We start from the raw sequence: 19,927 nt of genomic DNA, 5'->3' as shown, positions 1-19,927 counted from the left end.
ATACTTTTTTTGCCTGTGCCCCATAATCCTTGACTTCCTTGTCAATCAAACTTCTGTCCAACTCCACCTTGAATATATCCAATGACCCAGCGTCCATTTCTCTCTGGAGAGGCGGTCTAAAGACAAATGACCTTTTGATAGAAGAAATCCCTCCTCCTTTTACGGGTGGGAACTTTTTCTCCCTATCTACTGTGTCAAGTCAGCCTCATGATTTTGAACATTTCTATCGAATCTCTTCTTAGCCTTCTTCTCTCCAAGGAGAAGAGTCCCAACCTCTCCAATCTATCCTCATAACTGAAGTGTCTCATCATTGGAACCATACTTACAAACCTCTTTTGCACTCTCTCCAACCTGTTCTCATCCGCTCAGAATTGTACCCAATATTCCAGCTCAGGTCTAACCTCCTTGCTCTTGTACTATGCCCTTATTCATAAAGCCCAAAATGCTATATGCTTTATTAACTGCTCTAGTCGCTGGCTTTGAAAGCAGACCAAGGCAGGCCAGCAGCACGGTTCAATTCCTGTACCAGCCTCCCCGAACAGGCGCTGGAATGTGGCTTTTCACAGTAACTTCATTTGAAGCCTACTTGTGACAATAAGCGATTTTCATTTCATTTCATTTCATTCTCCACCTGACATGCCACCTTCAATGATCTATGCACAAATACACCCAGGTTCCTCTGATCCTGCACCCCTTTCAGAATTTTACCGCTTATTTTATATTGCCTCTCCATGTTCTACCTGCCAAAATGCATCACGTCACGCTTCTCTGCATTGAACTTCACCTGTCACCTATCTGCCCACTCCACCAACTTGTCTATGTCCTTTTGAAGTTCTACAGTGTCCTCTTCACAGTTTACAATACTTCCAATACTACATATGCAGCAAGACCTGGAAATGGTCATGCTTGGGCTGATAAGTGGCAAGTTATATCATGCCACACAAGTGCCAGACAATGACCATATCCAACAAGAGAGAATCTATCATCTGATAGCATTCTTTGCAAGCAGGACCGAGAGTCCCAGATTGTATGTTGCCTGCCCAGTGCCAAGGTGAGGGACATCTCTAATCGGCTTGAAAGTGGGAGGGGATGGATCCAGTTGCTTTGGTCGATGTTGGAACAAACAACATGGGCAAAACTGAGAAAGAGGACCTGTTGGGGATTATCAGGAACTAGGAAAAAAATTAAACAACAGGTCCTCAGGGATTATAATCTCTGGATCACTACCCAAGCCACATGCAAATTGGCAGGGGGATGAGAAAATTAGGGAAGTAAACACAAGGCTAATGGAGTGGTACTGGAAAGAGGGGTTCCATTTCAATACTGGAACAGGAGGGATCTATACTGTTGGGACAGTCTCCACCTGAACTGACTTGGGACCAGTGTTCCAGTGGAAAGGATAAATAGAGTGGTCACAAGGACTTTAAACTAGCAAATGGGGGGAAAGGGAAGGGTAAAACTACAAGAAGTATCATAGTTAATGTGAATGAAAACCGCAGGTCAGCATGTGAGGAGAAGGTAGAGGTTAATAGGACTAAAAGGCAGGGCTAGTCTAACGACTAAGGAGGGGAAAAAGAAACATTAAAAAATCAAAATGTAAGGTGACAGTGGGAGTGAAAGTTGAGGATGAGGCTGAGTGTTATCAGAGATTAATAAAGGAGGTCAGAATGTGTGAAAAGCATAGTGCACAAGAAAATCCTGCAAGGGAAAGACAAATCAGTGGGGCATATTTAAAAGCCTTGTACCTAAATGCATGCATTATTTGTAATAAGGTAAATAAGCTGACGGCACAAATAGAGACAAATGGGTATGATGTGGTGGGGATCACTGAAACGTGGTGGCAGGAGGATCGGGACTGGGTGTTGAATGTCCAAGAGTACTCAGTACTCTGAAATGATAGACAAGATGGAACAGGAGGTGGTGTTGCTTTATTGGTCAAAGATGACATCAAGGCTGTTTTAAGAAATTATATTGGCACTAAGGGCCAAAATGTTGAATCGATCTGGGTGGAAATAAAAAACAAGGGGAAAAAACACCTTGGTAGGAGTCATTTACAGGCCCCCAAACAATACTTCCAAAGTGGGGCATAGTACAAACCAAGAAATAATTGTGAGAAGGGCACAAATGTAATCATGGGTGATTTTAGCATATTGACTGGATTCATCAAATTGGCAAGGGAAGCCTCGAGGGAGATTTCATAGAGTGTATGAGGGATTGTTTCTTCGAGCAATATGTTATGAAGCCAACCATGGAGCAAGCTATTTTAGATTTAGTGTGTAACAAAGAAGGGTTCATAAATAGTCTTGTCGTTAAGGATCCTCTTGGAAGGAGTGTCTCTATTTGTGACACAGCTTATTTACCTTATCACGAATAATGCTAGGATTTCAAATTCAGACTGAGTGAGAGAAGACAGAGTGCCATACTAGAGTTTTAGTGTTGGGCAGAGGTAATTATACAGGCCTGAGAAAAGAGTGGGTCCAAGTACACTGGGCACAAATAATTGGGGGTGTGACAGCTGAGGAACAATGATGGATGTTCATGATTAAATACCTCTCAATTAAAGTATGTTCCTGAGAGGAAGAGGAATTGTAAAAGGGAGAAAAACATTCCATGGCTAAACAAGGAAGTCAAAGAAATAAAGGCAAAAACTAGGGCATGCTATACTACAAAAGCTAGTGGTAAGCTGAAGGATTGGGAGAACTTTAAAGTTCAGCAAAAGGCTAGTAAAATTAAAATTCAAGACCTAAAATGAACTACGAAAGAAAACTAGAAGAAAACATTGATACCTTCTGTAAGTATATAAAGAGGAAGAGAATCTAACGAGAAAATGCTGGAAAATCTCAGCAGGTCTGGCAGAATCGGTAGGGAGAGAAAAGAGCTAACGTTTCACGTCCAGATGACCCTTTGTCAAAGCTACAAGACAGAGAAAGTGGGAAATATTTATACTGTGGAGTGAGAATGAAAGATGAGTCATAGCCACAGAAACCCATGTTGGCTCTTTAGAAGACGATACTGGCAAGGTAATAATGGGTAAAACAGAGATGGTGGAGGCACTGAACCAATATTTTGCCTGTCTTCACGGAAGAGGATAATAAAACAAAAACTACAGTTAATGCAGAGAAATTTGGTACAATAACCCTCACCATCGAGACGGTATTGAATAAACTAATGGGATTACAGGCAGATAAGTCCACGGGACCTGATGGCATGCACCCTTGGGTGTTAAAGAGAGGCAGCAGCAGAGATAGTGGATGAATTGGTTATGAAATTTCAGAATTCCCTGGATTCTGGAAGAATCCCAGTGGATTGGAAACACGCTAATGTGATGCCCCTATTCAAAAAGGGAGAGAGGCAAAAAGTAGGTAACTATAGATCGGTTAGCTTGACCTCTGTGGTGGGGAAGTGGCTGGAATCAATCAATCAATAAGGAGGAGATGACTGAACATTTGGAAAGACAATCCGTCAATGTCAGCATGGTTTTATTTAGAGGTGCCTACTATTTCTCCCGGACTGTGGCTAATTACCTACCAACCTACAGCAAATACTGAATTAGATCATGAAATAATTATGCGCTTGTTTCAAAGGTTTGGCTTGTGTGTTACCCGTTGAACTTTCATTTGGTCAGCTGTCCGGCGCAGATCTCTGAGCTGTTCCTCATACAGAACCCTCAAGCCTTGCGGATGCAGACAGCGACTCTTCAGAGTCTCAACCTCAGTCTCCAGAATTCGGTTGTCCTGTTCCAGATTCCTCACCTGCCGCACACATCACAAAGCAATCGGTTCAAAAGATCAATCAAATACATATCAATATTCCAAGGTGCGATTTAGACAATTGATGCAACATAGTTTCAGGAGCACATCATCCGAAACTGATATGATAACTTAAGAATAAAAACAGAAAATGATGGAAAATCTCAGTAGATTAGCCAGTATCTGTGGAGAGAACAATAGAGATAACATTTAAGTTTAATGATATTGCATTCGCTGTTGTGATGTAAATGAGGTGGGTCAAGTGTGAATAAGGGAACATTTAGGGATCAATGATCATAATACCATAAGGTTTAGGTTAGCTATGGACAATCACAGAATTGCTATGGTGTAGAAGGAAGCCATTCAGCCCATTGTGTCGCTGCCAATTCCCAAACAGCAATATGACAAATCCCCTGCCTTTTCCCTATACCAAACAGAGGGTTTAGCTCAGTTGGCTGGATAGCTGGTTTGTCATGCAGAACAAGGCCACCAGAGTGGGTTCAATTCCCGTTTTGGCAGAGGTTATTCATGAAGGCCCCGCCTTCTTAATCTTTCCCCTGGCCTAAGGTGTGATGATCCTCAGGTAAAATCTCCCCGTCAAAGGGGAAAGCAGCCTATGATTATCTGGGACTATGGCGACTTCACTTTACGTTTCTGCCACTCAAATAATCATCTAATGCCCTCTTGAATGCATTGATTGAACCTGCCTGCACCATACTTCCAGGCAGTGCATTTCAAACCTGAACCTCTCGTTGTGTGAAAAAGTTTTTTCTCACATCACATTTGCTTCTTTAGTAAATCAATTTAAATCTGTGCCCTCTCATTCTTGACCCTTTTACAAGCAGAAACAGTTTCTTCCTATCTACTCTGTCCAACCGCTTCATGATTTTGAATGCCTCAAGGAGCAATCTAGAGTCAAAATGCTTAATTGGAGGAGGGCCAATTTTAATTGGGTGAAAACAGACCTGTCCCAGGTAATTTGGAATCAAAGAAATACAGGAAAAACTGCATCATAACAAGGTTGTCTTTAATGGGGAGATGGTCAGAAACATTGAGGTACATTCCCACAAGAGGAAAAGGCTGGGGAACCAAAGCCAGAGCTCCCTGGAAGATGAAAATGATAAATAGTAAAATGAAGCAGAAAAGAGGCTATGTATGACAGAGATCGGGGCAGCATTCTCCAACCCCCCGCCGGGTCGGAGAATCGGCGGGGGCGGGCGTGAATCCCGCCCCCGCCGGTTGCCGAATTCTCAGCCACGGGACATTGTGGGGGGGGGGGGCAGGAATCGCGCCGCGCCGGTCGGCGGGCCCCTCCGGCCCACGATGGGCCAAAGTCCCGCTGCTGGAAAGCCTGTCCCGCCGGCGAGAATCAAACCACTTCTCTTACCGGCGGGACTAGGTGGCGCGGGCGGGCTCCGGTGTCCTGGGGGGAGCGCCGGGCAATCTGGGCCCGGGGGGGTACCCCCACGGTGGCCTGGACCGCGATCGGGGCCCACTGATCCGTGAACGGGAATGTGCCGTGGGGGCACTCTTTTCCCTCCACCTCGGCCACAGCCTTCACCATGGCCGACACGTAAGAGGCACCCCCCCCCTGCGCATGCACGGGGATGACGTCAGCAGTCGCTGACGCCCCCGCGCATGCGCGGACATCTGCCGGCCGGCGAAGTCCTTTCGGCCCCGGCTGGCATGGCGCTAAAGGCCTTTCCTGCCGGCCGGCGGCACACCAAACACTCCGGCGCGGGCCTAGCCCCTCAAGGTGAGGGCTTGGCCCCTAAAGGTGCGGAGAAATCTGCACCTTTGGGACGGCCCAACGCTGGAGTGGTTCCCGCCACTCCATCCCGCTGGGACCCCCCGCCCCGCTGGGTAGGGGAGAATCCCGGCCGTGAGTACTACACAGAATATAAAACGTTCAGGCATCAAGGAATCCAAAAGTCTTCTATAGGCATATAAAGAGTAATAGGCTATAAGAGAAAAGGTAGAGGTGATGAGGGGCCAGAAAAGGGATTTATTGATGGAGGCTGTGGGACTCTTATTTTACCTTCTTATAAGAATCGGTTGGTGGGAGGTGTCAAAAATACGACTTTATTATTGTTAATTACTTACTGGTATACTCTTGAATAAGAACTGAATAAAAATTTAGAAACAAAGGGACCCCCGCTGGGTCAGAGAATCGCCGGGGGGCGGCGTGAATCCCGCCACCGCCGGCCGCCGAATTCTCAGGCACCAAGAATTTGGCGGGGGCGGGAATCGCGCCGTGCTGGTCGGCGGGCCCCCCTCCCCGCCGGATATTCTCCGGCACGCGATGGGCCGAAGTCCCGCTGCTGTCATGCCAGTCCCGCCGGCGTTAATCAAACCACCTACCTTACCGGCGGGACTGGCGGCGTGGGCGGGCTCCGGGGTCCTGGGTAGGGGGGGGGGGGCGCAGGACGATCTGGCCCCGGGGGGTGAGGGCTTGGCCCCTAAAGGTGCGGAGTGGTTCCCGCCACTCTATCCCGCCGGAACCCCCTGCCCTGCCGGGTAGGGGAGAATCCCGGCCAAAGTTTTCAACAACACATAAAAAGGTCAAGCACATGGCGAAAGAAATTACTTAACACAAACAAACAGATAGATGGTTCAATAATTCAAGAACTAAGACCTCGACTACAAGATCCTACTTTAAAGGGAGTTATTATCTCTGGTTTAACCCCTTATTTACTTTCACTGACTTCTAATTCTAAGCTGAGACCTCCTGGTTTGTTCAAATTAATGTCTGTTACTTAGAAGATGATTTGGTAATTAAACATTGGACATTACTTAAGATCGATTGGTGCCTATCAAAACTAGCTTAGTGTCTGCGTGCGCACTCTTAGGAAAATTACTGGATATGTTTCTCATACTTTGCTCTGTTTCAAGCTGGGCAGAGACTTTACTAGAACTGATTAGTTGATTAGACAGAGAACAATACATTCTTAGTTAATTCATTACATGAGACAATGACTGAGCTCCCACAGTCAAGCCACTTTTAATATTTTTGCCTCGCAGCTACATGCATTCAACTAGCACCTATATGAATAAAACTATGAATAAAACTAGATTCTATCAGAGGCAAAGAGCTTAGCTGAGATAATAAATGAGTACATTCCATACACCTTTATTAAGGAAGTAGATACTGCCAATGGCACAGTGAAGCATTTTGGATGGGTTAGAAATGGATAAATAGGAGGTATTAGAATGGCTGACTGCACTCAAAATTGATAAGTCACCAGACCAAATGGTATGGATCAGAGGTTGCTGAAGGAATAAAGGGCAGAAATTGCAGAGTGTTGGCTATAGAGGGGTAGTGCTGGAGGACTGCAGAATTGTAAATGTTACTTCCCTGTTCAGAAAAGTGTGGAATAATCATCCCAGCAACTGAAGGCCAATCAGTCTGACCTCAGTGGCGAGATCAAGGGGTCGGTTTGCTCAGTTGGCTGGACGGCTGGTTTGTGATGTGGAGAGGGTTCAATTCCAGTACCGACTGAGGTTATTCATGCATCACACAGAATCACACAGTGCAGAAAGGCCCTTCGGCCCATCAAGTCTGCACTGACATGATAAACACCTGACCTACCTACCTAATCCCATTTACCAGCACGTGGTCCATAGCCTTGAATGTCATGATGTGCCAAGTGCTCATCCAGGTACTTTTTAAAGGATGTGAGTCAACCCACCTCCCAGGCAGTGCATTCCAGGCTGTCACCACCCCCTGGGTAAGAACGTTTTTCTTCAAATCCCCTCTAAACCTTCTGCCCCTCACCTTGAACTTTTGTTTCCTTGTGACTGACCCTTCAACTAAGGGGAATAGCTGGTCCTTATCCACCCTGTCCATGCCCCTCATAATCTTGTACACCTCGATCAGGTCACCACTCAATCGTCTCTGCTACAATGGAAACAACCCAAGCCTATCCAACCTTTCATCATAACTTAAATGTTCCATCCCTCCAACATCCTAGTGATTCCCCTCTGCACCCCCTCCAGTGCAATCACATCCTTCCTATAATGTGGCGACCAGAATTGCACACAGTATTCCAGCTGTGGCTTCACCAAAGCTCTATACAACTTTCAATATAGATATGACCCAACTGACTACGGCTGTGGAAATGTATCTCACCCCAGAAAAGAATACATTCATGCATGCATAACATGAACGACATCCCAGAATTATACAGTGCAGAAGAGGCCCTTTAGCCATCGAGCCTGCACCAATGCATGAAAAACACCTGCCCTGCCTACCTATCCCATTTGCCAGCACATGGCCCATAGCCTTGAATGTCATGATGTGCCAAGTGCTCATCCAGGTACTTTTTAAAGGATGTGAGGCAACCTATCTCGAACAGCCTCCCAGGCACTGCATTCCAGATCATTATCACTCTCTGGGTAAAAAGATTTTTCCTCATATCCCCCCTAAATCTCCTGCCTCTCATCTTGAACTTGTGTGTCCTCGTGACTGACCCTATAACTAAGGGAACTGCTGCTCCCTCTTCCACCATGTCCATGCCCCTCATAATCTTGTATATCTCAATCAGGTCATCCTTCAGTTTTCTCTGCTCCAACGGAAAGAACCCAAGCCTATCCAATCTCTCTTCATAACTTAAATGTTCTATCACAGGCAATATCCTGGTGAATCGCCTCTGCACCCCCCTCCAGTGCAATCACATCCTTCCTATAATGACAACGAGGGAACATAAGTGAGTGCTCATAGTCCCATCATTTTGCTGGAAGACCAGAACTGTACACAGCGCTCCAGCTCAACCCACCAAAGTTCCACGCAACTCAAATATGACCTCCCAGCTTTTGTAATCTATACTGCAATTGATAAAGGTAATGTCACATGTGCCTTTTTTTAAACACCCTATTAACCTACCCTCTGCCTTCAGAGATCTACAGACAAACACGCCAAGGTCCCTTTGTTCCTCAGAACTTCCTAGTGTCATGCCGTTTATTGAATACTTCCTTGTCAAATTACTCCTTCCATAGTGTATCACTCCAGACTTTTCAGGATTAAGTCCCATCTGCCACTTATCTGCCCATTTGACCATTCCATCTATATCTTCCTGTAACCAGGACCTGACTGATAACCATCCAGCCAATCTTTGTGTCATCTGCAAAATTACTAATCCTACCCCCCACATTGTCATCTATGTCCTTTAAGTAACTTACTAACAATAGGGGACCTAGCACAGATCCCTGTGGTGTGCCACTGGACACTGACTTCCAGACACTAAAGCAGCCTTTTGCCATCACCCTCTGTCTCCTAAAAGCAAGCCAATTTTGAATCGATCTTATCAAATTATCCTGTACCCCATGTGCATTTCCCTTCTTTATAAGTCTCTAACGTGGGACCTTGTCAAAAGCTTTGCTGAAATCCACATAAACTACATCAACTGCATTACACTTATCTACACACCTGGTCACCTCCTCAAAAAATGAAAACAAATTTGTTAGGCATGATCTCTGTCTGACAAAGCTCTGCTGACTGTTCCTGATCAAACCTTGCCTCCCCAAGTGGAGATAGGTTCTCTCCTTCACAATTTTCTCCAATAGTTTCCCTACCACTCACATGAGACTCACTGGTCAGTAGCTCACTGGCTTAACTCTAAAATCGTTCTTAAATAGTGGAACCACATTAGCTGTTCTACAGTCCTCCGGCACCTCCCCTTTGGCCAGAGAGGAATTAAAAATTTGGGTCAGAGCCCCTGCAACCTCTTCCCTCACCTCCCACAGCAGCCTGGGGTACAATTCATCCGGACCTGGAAATTTATCCACTTTTAAGCCTGCCAACACATCCAATATCTTGTCATTCCCTATGTCTATTTTGTCAAGAACCTCGCAGTCTCTCTCCCCGAGTTCCATACCTACGTCGTCATTCTCCTCGGTGAAGCCATTAAGTATTCGTTCAACATCCTACCAATGTCCTCTGACTCCACCCACTGAATGTCCCCTTGATCCCTGATGGGCTCTATTCTTTCTCTGGTTATCCACTTTCCATTGATATAGTGATAGAATATCTTGGGATTTTTATCAGCCAGAGCTTTCTCATATCCCCTCTTTGCTCTTCTAATTTCTTTCTTAAGCTCCACACTGCGCTTTCTGTACCTCTATTGATTTACTTCCCTAGAACTTGCTAAAAGCCGTTTGTTTCCTTCTGATCTTATCCTGAATATATCTGGTCATCCATGGCTCTCTAGTCTTGTTACTCTTTCCTATCATCCTATAGGCAACATGTTGGGCGTGTACCCTCCCCATTTAATTTTTGAATGCCCCCATTGCCCTTCTGTCGATCTCCTGCAAATAACTGTTCCTAGTTTCCCTTGGCCAGATCCTGCCTTATTTTACTAAAACCCGTTATCCCCAATCCAAAACTTTTTTGCAACTTACTTTGTCCATAAAAACCTTAAATTGCACTATGCTGTGGCCACTATCACTAAAATGCTCCACAACCTCAACCATCTGGCTAGCTTCATTCCCCAGAATTAGGTCCAGCACTGCACCACCCCTTGGTTGGACCCTCTACACATTGACCTAAAAGGTTCTCTCATATACATTTTAAGAAGTCCACTCCATCAAAGCCGTCAACTCTATGATGTTGGGAAAGTTGAAATCACCAAATATAATTACCGTATTATTATTTCTACACAGCTCTGCGAATTGTGCGCATATTTATTCCTCAATTTACCGTGGAATATCTGGGGGCCTATCATAAACACCTAGCATGTGACTGCCCCTTTTTTATTTCTAAGCTCTACCCACAAAACTTCATTCGATGCCCCCTCCAAGATATCGGGCGGGATTCTCCGACCCCCCCGCCGGGTCTCCCCGCGATGGGCAGAAGTCCCGCTGCTGGAATGCCTGTCCCGCCGGCGAGAATCAAACTACCTCTCTTACCGGCGGGACAAGGCGGCGCGGGCAGGCTCCGGGGTCCTAGGGGGGGGCGCGGGGCGATCTGGCCCCAGGGGGTGCCCCCACGGTGGCCTGGCCCGCGATCAGGGCCCACCGATCCGCGGGCGGGCCTGTGCCGTGGGGGCACTCTTTTCCTTCCGCCTTCACCATGGTCTCCACTATGGCGGAGGCGGAAGAGACCCCCTCCACTGCGCATGCGCGGGGATGCCGTGAGCGGCCGCTGACGCTCCCACGCATGCGCCGCACAGCAAAGTCAGTTTCGCGCCAGCTGCCGGGGCACCAAAGGCCTTTCCCGCCAGCTGGCGGGGCGGAAATCAGTCTGGCACAGGCCTAGCCCCTCAAGGTTAGGGCTCGGCCCCTCAAGATGCGGAGGATTCCGCACCTTTGGGGCGGCTCGATGCCGGACTGATTCGCGCCGTTTTTGGCGCCGGTCGGCGGACATCGCGCCGATTGCGGAGAATCCCGCCCATCATCTCTCCTTACTGCAGTAATTGTCTCTTTAACTAATAATTCAAAATCTCCTCCTCTCTTACCCTCCCCTGAAGATTCCATATTCCGGAATGTTGAGCAGTCCAGACCAGTGGCATCAGGGATGCAACACACCATCCCTGAGTCATATTGACGGCCACAGTAATGCCTATCAGTTCCCCTGACTATAGAATCCCCTACTACTATTGCTCGTCCTCTCTTCTTCCTCCCCTCCTGTACAGATAGGCTGCTTGTGGTGCCAGAAACTTGGCTGGTCTGTACTCTGGAGGAACCATCAGCCTCCAAAATGGAATACCGATTTGCGAGCTGGACGCTAGGAGACTCCTGAACTACCTGCCTGTTTCTCTTGGACTATCTGGTGGTCACCTATTCTCTTCCTTCCTCAAGTTCCTTCAACTTCGGTGTGACCACCCCTCTAAACATGCTATCCATGGTGCTCTCAGACTCACGAATGTTCCACGGTGTCCCCAAACGTTGTTTCTGCTCTGAAACCCAAGCTTCCAGTTGCTGCAGCTTGTGACACCTTCTGCACATGTGCTGGCCCCTGGCACTGGAAATGTGTTTGGCTTTCCACGTAGAACAGGAGGAGCCTTCTCAACCTTGGCCCTCACCTGAGGTGTGGTGACCTTGAAGTTAAATCATCACAGTCAACTCTCTGTCAGAAAGGGAGAGTAGCCTATGGTCCTCGGGGACTTTGGCAACTTTCATTTCAGTGGTGAAAAAGGATTTAGAAATTATAACCCAGGTCAAAATTAATAGTCATTTGGACAAGAATAGATTAATCAAGAAAAGCTAGCTTGGATTTTTTTAAAGACTAACTTGATTGAGGTAATAACTTTTTGTTGGTGGCATGGCGGCGCAGAGGTTAGCACTGCTGCCTCATGGCTCCGCGGACCTGGGTTTGACCCGGCCCAGGGTCACTGTCCGTGTGGAGTTTGCACATTCTCCCCATGTCTGCATGGGTCTCACCCCCACATCCCAAAGATGTGCAGGTAGGTGGATTGCCACGCTAAAATGCCCCTTAATTGGAAAAGAAAAAGAATTGGGTCTCGAAATTTATTTTAAAAACTAACTTTTTGATGAGGTAACAGAACGTTTTGATGAAAGCTCTGCTGTTGATGAACTGTGCATGGATGTCCAAAAGGTGTTTGATAGAGTATCACATAACAGGCTTGTCAGCAAAGTTAGAGCCTATTGAATAAATGGGACAGTGTCAGTATGGATACAAAGTTAGTTGAGCAACAGGAAAGAGTAGCAGCGAATGTCTATTTTTCATAATGGAGTAAGTTATAGAGTGGGGTTTCCCAGGGATCAGTCTTGGGATCACTGCTTTTCTAGGCATTTATTAATGACCTGGACTTGGGTGTGTAGTATGCAATTTCAAAATGACTGATTAAATCAAACTCGGAGGTATCATGAACTGTGAGGATTGTAATTGACATCAAGAGGACAGTAGTCAGGTTGCTGTTATTGGCAGTCAAATAGCAGATTAAATTTAATACAGTGAAGTGAAACATTCTGGTAGGAAGTATGAGGACATGCAATTAAAAATAAAGTAGAGACTTCCGGTGACGGCGGGCGGGAGGCGGCCGCACAATGGAGAGCCCCCGCTCGGGAACGGCAATTTTGGGGCTTTAAGCCCAGTCCCAGGGTCCGCGGAGGCGGCAGAAGAAGGGAGAAGGCACGGAGGAGGCACTGAGAAGACACAGGAGGGAAAAAAAAAACCCAAAGAAAAATGTCGAGGGTGAGCAGAAAAACGGCCGAAAAAAAAACAGCTGGAGGTCCGTCGGGGAGTGGAAAGGTCACCGCGGGGTCACCAGGAAAAATGGAGGCTGGAGCACCAGGGAAGGCCGCACTGCTTACGGCTGAAGAAATAACCAAGGTGATGGCTGCGGAATTTGAAAAGCAGTTGGCGCAGATTGCGAAATGCATGGAGACGGTGAGGAAGGAGATGAGGGAGGCTTTGAGTGTGCTGGTGGAGGAGGCGGTTTCCCCGGTGAGGACGGAGGTGGCGAGCGCAGTGGCAGAGGTGCGAGAGCAAGGGGAGGCGCTGAAGGAAGTGGAGGAGACGTTATTGCAGCACGGTGATCAACCTGCCTCGATGGGGAAAGAGATGCGGAAGGTGATGGATACTAACAAGGATCTGCGAGGAAAAATGGAAGACCTGGAAAATAGATCCAGGCGACAGAACTTGAGGATTGTGGGGCTGCCCGAAGGAGTTGAAGGACCGAAGCCGACTGAGTATTTGCCGCGATGCTGACAAAACTACTGGGGGAGGGGGAGGACCCCATCCGATATGAACTGGATCGGGCTCATCGGTCGTGGAGGCCTGTACCAAAGGCGAGTGAGCCGCCAAGGGCAGTGACTCTGTGCTTCCATAGGTACAGGGTGAAGGAGAAGGTCCTGAGCTGGGCCAAGCAGAAGCGGGTGGTGCAGTGGGCTGGAGCTGGTATACGTGTATACCAGGACTGTACGGTGGAGCTGGCAAGGAGGCGGGCTGCCTTCAACTGGGTGAAGAGGGCACTGTACATTAGCAAGGTGCAGTGCGGCATTGTATATCCAGCAAAGCTGAGGGTGACTTACAAGCTCAGGGACTTTTATTTTGGAACGGCGGAAGCAGCGGGGGAGTTTGCGAAAGCAGAAGGACTGTGGCAGAACTGACAAACTGAGGAATGGCCATGTGCCGATGTAACCTCATGACTGTATTTTCTTCTTTTTTGTATCACTGCGCGCGGGTGTAGAGATTAAAGGAACCAAGGTGGTATATATTTGGACGAGGGAAGGGACGGGACTTTCACTCGAAATGAGAGTTCTTTGGGGTGTAGGTGGATAGGCGGGGTTTGTGTGCTAAAAGGGGATCTTTGGGCTTTCCTGGGGCCGGGCAAGTGGGAAAGGGACCCGGGCGGCGGCCTCCACGCTGGCCGGTGTGTGCCGGCCAGTGAACGGGAGTGAGGTGGGGGGAGGGGCTGCGGCCATCGGAGCCTGGCAGAACAGGGTCCGAGTGGTCTAGCCGGGGTGGAAAGTTGGGGGGGGAAGGAACCGAGGGTAGGGGGAGGAGTTTTACAAGAGGTAGTGGACGGGAGAAGCTGGAGACCTGGGGTGGGTAGTTGGGGGGTGGGGGGGTGGGAGTTGTGTAAGATTAAGGATGACTACGGGTAATCCCTGATTTATTTTTGTCATTTGTTTATGTAAACATGCGGGTTGAGGTTTGGGGGTTGGTGGGTAGATGGGATCGTTGTTGTTATTATGGGGACTGACATATCTTGCTGATTATTGTTTATCGTTGATGGATGTAAATGTGGGAGAAAATGTGAAAATGGAGGTGAATAAAAATTTTTTTTAAAATAAAGTAGACATTTCTAAAAGTAGCGCAGAAGCAAAGGGACTTAGGAGTATATGTGCACACCTCCTTGAGGGCCAGGTCAGGTTGAGAATACAGTTCATAAAACGGACAAGATCTTGGGTTTTATAAATAAAGGCTTAGAGTACAAAAGCATGGAAGTAAATTTGGTCTATGGGAAGATGGTGATGTAGTGATACCATCACTGGACTAGTATTACAGAAACCTAGGCTGATGATCTGGGAACATGGGTTCAAATCCCACCAAGGCAGTTTGTGGAATTCAAATTCAATTATTAAAATCTGGAATTGAAAGCTAGCAATTGTGGCCATGAAACCATTGTCATAAAACATCACTAATGTCCTTATTTGGGCTGGCCAGAGCTACATGTGGCTTCAGACCCAGAGCAATGTGATTGACTCTCAATATGTCTCTTAAATCATAGACTCATAGAATTTCCAGTGCAGAAGGAGGCCATTCGGCCCATCGAGTCTGCACCGGCTCTTGGAAAGGGCACCCTACCCAAGCCCACACCTCCACCGTATCCCCATAACCCAGTAACCCCACCCAACACTAAGGGCCATTTTGGACACTAAGGGCAATTTAGCAAATGGCCTAGCAAACCACTCAGGTCAAGGGCAATTAGTTATGGGCAACAAATGCTGGCCTAGCCAGTGGTGTCCGCATCCCATGAAAGAATAAAGAAAAAAAAAACCTTTTAAAAATATTGTGTCCAATTCTGAGCATGCACTTTTGGAAAGATGTGAAGGTATTGGAGAGGATGTAAAAAAGATTTGTGAGAATGATTCCAGGGGTGAGTGACCAGTCACATGGATAGATTGGAAAAGGGCAGGTAGTTCTCCTCAGAGAAGGTTCAGAAGAGCTTCGATAGAGGTGGTCAAAATCATGGAGGGTCTGGATAGGCTAGAACATAGAGAGAATATAGCAAGGGTGGAGAATCAGAGGACACTGATTTAAGGTAGTTGGCAAAAGAATCAAAGGCAAAAAGAAAAATAACTTTTTTAAAAAACCACAGTCATTGATTAAGACCTGGAATGTACTGCCTGAGAGAGTGGTGGAGACAGATTCAAATGTGGCTTTTTTGGTAATTTGGTAAACAGCTGAAGAGAAAACATAAATGTTGGGCGACAGGAAATGTGCGGGGGTGGGACGGAGGACTAGCTAGTTGAGTTACTCTTGCAGACAGCCAGCAGTGATAGGGCAGGCTGAATGGTCGGCTCCTGTGCTGTAGCCATTCTATGATTCTATAATATTATGATGTAACGCATCTGCCCTTATAAAACAATGTATCCTTTGATGTGAACATCGATAAGGAAATCCAATAATATGTTCTACAAAACGCCCATTTTAAGTATCATTTTAATGCAACAGGAACAAAACACACATCGATTCCAGTGTCTTTCATTTTTATGCGGATAGATAGCAATCCCTTTATCTTCCCTTTGGATTTAATTTACTTCAAATATTGCAATATTTCGAGGTCACTCTTTACACTAAAATATTTAGTTTTGTTCATGAACCCAAAACAGATGATTATAGATACTGATGGCTTGTGTCAATGCCACCTGTTCTGACTCCATCACCTTCAGTGCCATCAAAGTCACATTTCAAGTTCTGAAAAGCATTCCTGCTTCAATCTTCTGGAATTCCCCACTTGATGATTTTCTTTCCATTTATAACATTTACGATTAGATATTAATACTTGTTAATCAGGCCTGACTACATTTTGATGTATTTAAGGATGGAGACAAGCCTTGTGATTTCTGTCGCGGGTGTGATAGTGTTTCTTACTTTCTCGATGTAAGCAGCCAGCCTGTCATTGAGGATGATCATCTCTTTCCTCTCGTTGGTTCTAGTGCTCAGGAATTCCTGATTTGTTGCAGACGCGGCATCCAGATCCAGAGACGGTCCTAACCCTGCTCCCAGGTAGATCGTACCCATGCTGAAACAGTAAAAAGTTCAGGATGTTAGCAACATTCAAACTGCATCTTGTTAATGAGAGGTTCAAAAAATTCTTTTTTTTAAATATGGTTATTAGAGTTTTTCATAATAATCAACACAAACTAGAACAAAAAAGTGCAAATAAATCACAAGCAAATATGAAAGTTTTAAAAAAATATAACACATAATTATCTTAAATACTAAAACTAGCCTAAACTCCCAACAACTTACGGTGACTAGAGCTTTAAAAAAGGAAGTAAATGGTTGCATCTTGGGTAGAACCTCTCCACCGACCCCCTGATGGTGAATTTGACTTTCTCCAAGTGTAGGAATGACATGAAGTTACCCAACCAGGCAGAGGCACTGGATGGAGTGGGAGACCTCCAACCAAGCAATATTTGCCTCTGGGCTATCAGCGAGGCAAATGCAATAACATCCGCCACTATCTCAGACTTAATCACCGGCGAATTCAAACCCAAATATGGCCACCAGCGGACATGGGTCTAAATCCACATGGAGTATATCCAATATGGTACTAGAGAAGGAAGGCAGAAGCCTACGAGTTTGGGGCTGGACCACAACATGTGCATGTGGTTAGCTGGCCAATAGAACAGCGATCACATCTGTCCTCAACATTTCAGGAAAAACCCACTCATCTCTTCCCTAGTCAAGTGCTTCCTGCGTAACATCTTAAACTGAATTGGGCTCAACCATACACATGAGGACATGGAGTTGACTCTGTGAAGGGCCTCACTCCAAACCTTATTAGTAAGCATAGGGCCCCCATTTCTCCCTCACACTGCCAGCGGAGCAGAATCTGATGAGACAATATGGCCGTATCAGTCGAAAATAGACCCTCGCCAGGCCAGGCCAGTGACAGAATCCTCTTCATCAAGTAAGAAGGTGGTGCCAAAGGAAAGGCGGGAAAAGCGAACTTGAAAATACCAAGAAAGGCCAGAGTTGGGTAGCTGAAATTGATCAGCTAACTCCCTAAAACTGGCAAACCTCCCCTCCACGAACAGGTTCCCAAAATACTCCAGACCTTTCACTTCCCAAAATTTAATGTTGGGTCCTAACCAGAAGGTAGGACAAGGTGATTGTTACAAATATGGGCTGGTGAAGACAAGGAAAGCAGGTTTAAATGCTGTCCAAACGGTTTCCAAATTTGAATAAAGTAGACCACCATTGTGTATGAGGAGAATCTAGCAGGTAAAAAGGGCTACGGTGCCATGACTGTGGCAAGAAAAGAGTAGTGCAGGAACGAGCCTCCATTTGTCCCCAAATAGAATCGGGGTCACTGATCTACAACAAAATGTTTGAACGTTTGAACCAAACAACAAATTGGGGAGGGTCAAGCCCCTGACTTTTATCCCTTTGGAGCAAAATGCCACAGATTCTGCGATTCTTACCCGTCTAAGTAAAGGAAAATATCAATTTGTTGACATTGATTAAAAAAAAGGATTTAGGTAGTAAAATGGAAGACATTGGAAGAAAAATAAAAACCTGGGGAGCACGTTCATTTTAATAGTTTGAATCCTACCAGCCAAAGTTAGAGGAGTTGGTTTCTCCTCTGCAAATCCATTTTGACACTGTAAATCAGCTTGTGTAATTCAACTTATGGAGCGAGGCCCAGTTGTGAGCCACCCGGAACTCCCAGATAGCGAAAGCTTGTATTAGAAGGGCAAAAAGATAACGTCCGCAATTGGGCTCAATTCCCTGGGAATGTTCTATGTTCTATGTTAGCCGGGAATACTCACTCTTGCCGAAATTCAATTTATACCCAGAGAGGGAGCCAAAGGTGTTAAGCAACTTCATTATCCCGTTGATGGAGGGGGCTGGGTCTGTAATATAATGAAGTAGGTCATCCGCACAGAGAGACACTCGATGCTCCACCCCATCTCAGCTAATACCCCTTCACTGACTAGAGGACCTCAATGCTATAGAGAGCAGCTCTGTTGCCAGAGCAAACAAGAGTGGAGAAAGTGGGCAGCTCTGCCTGGTGCCCCTGTTCAAGGGAAAATAATCAGAGTTCAAAGCATTTATCCGAACACTGGCAGTAGGTGCATTATATAACTGGCAAACCCAGGAAACAAATTTATGACCAAATCCAAATCTCCCGAGAATCTCAAATAAATACTCCCATTCCACTCTGTCAAATGCCTTTTCAGCATCAAGAGACACTATCACCTCAGGTTTGAGTAACGGGAAGGGGAAATTCCCGACTTGGGTCACTGTCTGTGTGAAGTCTGCACATTTTCCCTGTGTCTGCGTGGGTTTCCTCCGAGTGCTCCAGTTTCCTCCCACAGTCCAAAGATATGCAGGTTAGGTGGATTGGCCATGCTAAATTGCCCTTAGTGTCCAAACAAAAAAAGGTTGGGCGGGGTTACTGGGTTACGGGGATAGGGTGGAGGTGTGGATTTAAGCATGGGTGCTCTTTCCAAGGGCCGGTGCAGACTCGATGGGCCGAATGGCCTCCTTCTGCACTGTAAATTCTATGATTCTATGAATGGATGACATTTAACAGACGACGTATATTGGCCGACAATTGTCGTCCTTTCACGAAGCCTGTTTGATCCCCAAAATTATATTTGGGAGGCAAGGCTACAAACGAGTGCCACACCTTAACATGTAGCTTGACCCCTGCATCCAAAAGCGAGATAGGATAGTATGAACCAAACTCTGTAGGGTCCTTGTACCTCTTAAGGAGCCAGGAAATAGAGGTTTGAGTGACGGTCGGAGGCAACGATCCCTGAGATAGAGAATCATTAAACATGTCCAATAATAAAGGGTCAAACCTGCTCAGAGAACTTGCTGTAAAATTTAATTGGAAACCCATCCAGACCAAGGGCCTTGCCAGACTGCATCAACCCAATACGTTTTAAAATCTCATCTGGGCGTAACGAGGAGCCAGCTCACTGCTCTTATCCACCTCGACTGTTTGGATGGGTAGACAGTCCAGAAAGTCGGACATGACCGATTTATCTGCAGGAGGCTCCGATCTATAAAGATCGCGGTAAAAGTATTTAAAAGCGGCATTGACCTGGGGAGGGGTGGAAAAGAGGCTGCCGTCCACATTGAGTATCTGAGTGATCTCACGGGAGGCCGCTTGATATTTGAGTTGGTAAGCCAGAAGACGACAGGCCTTCTCTCGTACTCATAAAAGGTGCCCTTGGAGCATTGTAACTGATGTATTACCCTGCTAGTAGACAATAGCTTGAACTAGATCTTTGTTTTTCTTCCCTACTTGCCAATAGCTCTGGAGTAGGATCCAGCGGGTCCAGGTGATCCACCTCAAGAATGGAATCACCAGCTTCTGCTGCTCCAACTTCATTTTCTTCAACATATGAAGCTCTGTAAGAGACAACCTCCCCCCTAAGGACTGCCTTAAGAGCCTCCCAAAGCGTGGAAGGTGAGAATGAATCCAACCTGTTAGATTTCATATAGTTGTCTATGGAGGTGGACACACGCT

At 46.4% G+C, this 19,927-nt stretch overlaps 1 protein-coding gene across 2 annotated transcripts in view; it reads right to left on the bottom strand.

Annotated features, from left to right (window-relative positions):
• The window catches only part of LOC140410873 (desmin), an 85,673-nt gene that overhangs the window by 51,960 nt on the left and 13,786 nt on the right, over nucleotides 1-19,927 (bottom strand). For both annotated transcript variants that reach the window (XM_072499610.1, XM_072499609.1), the window contains exons 2-3: nucleotides 16,309-16,459; nucleotides 3,603-3,752 (exon numbers count right to left, since the gene is read on the bottom strand). In XM_072499610.1, coding sequence (XP_072355711.1) covers nucleotides 3,603-3,752; nucleotides 16,309-16,459 — 301 coding nt within the window. The remainder of the gene's footprint in view (nucleotides 1-3,602; nucleotides 3,753-16,308; nucleotides 16,460-19,927) is intronic.

This window comes from Scyliorhinus torazame, chromosome 4 (genome assembly GCF_047496885.1).
Source record: "Scyliorhinus torazame isolate Kashiwa2021f chromosome 4, sScyTor2.1, whole genome shotgun sequence".
Classification (NCBI taxonomy): Eukaryota; Metazoa; Chordata; class Chondrichthyes; order Carcharhiniformes; family Scyliorhinidae; genus Scyliorhinus; species Scyliorhinus torazame.
Note: the sequence above shows the minus strand (reverse complement) of the source record. Positions and strands in the feature narration are given on the sequence as shown.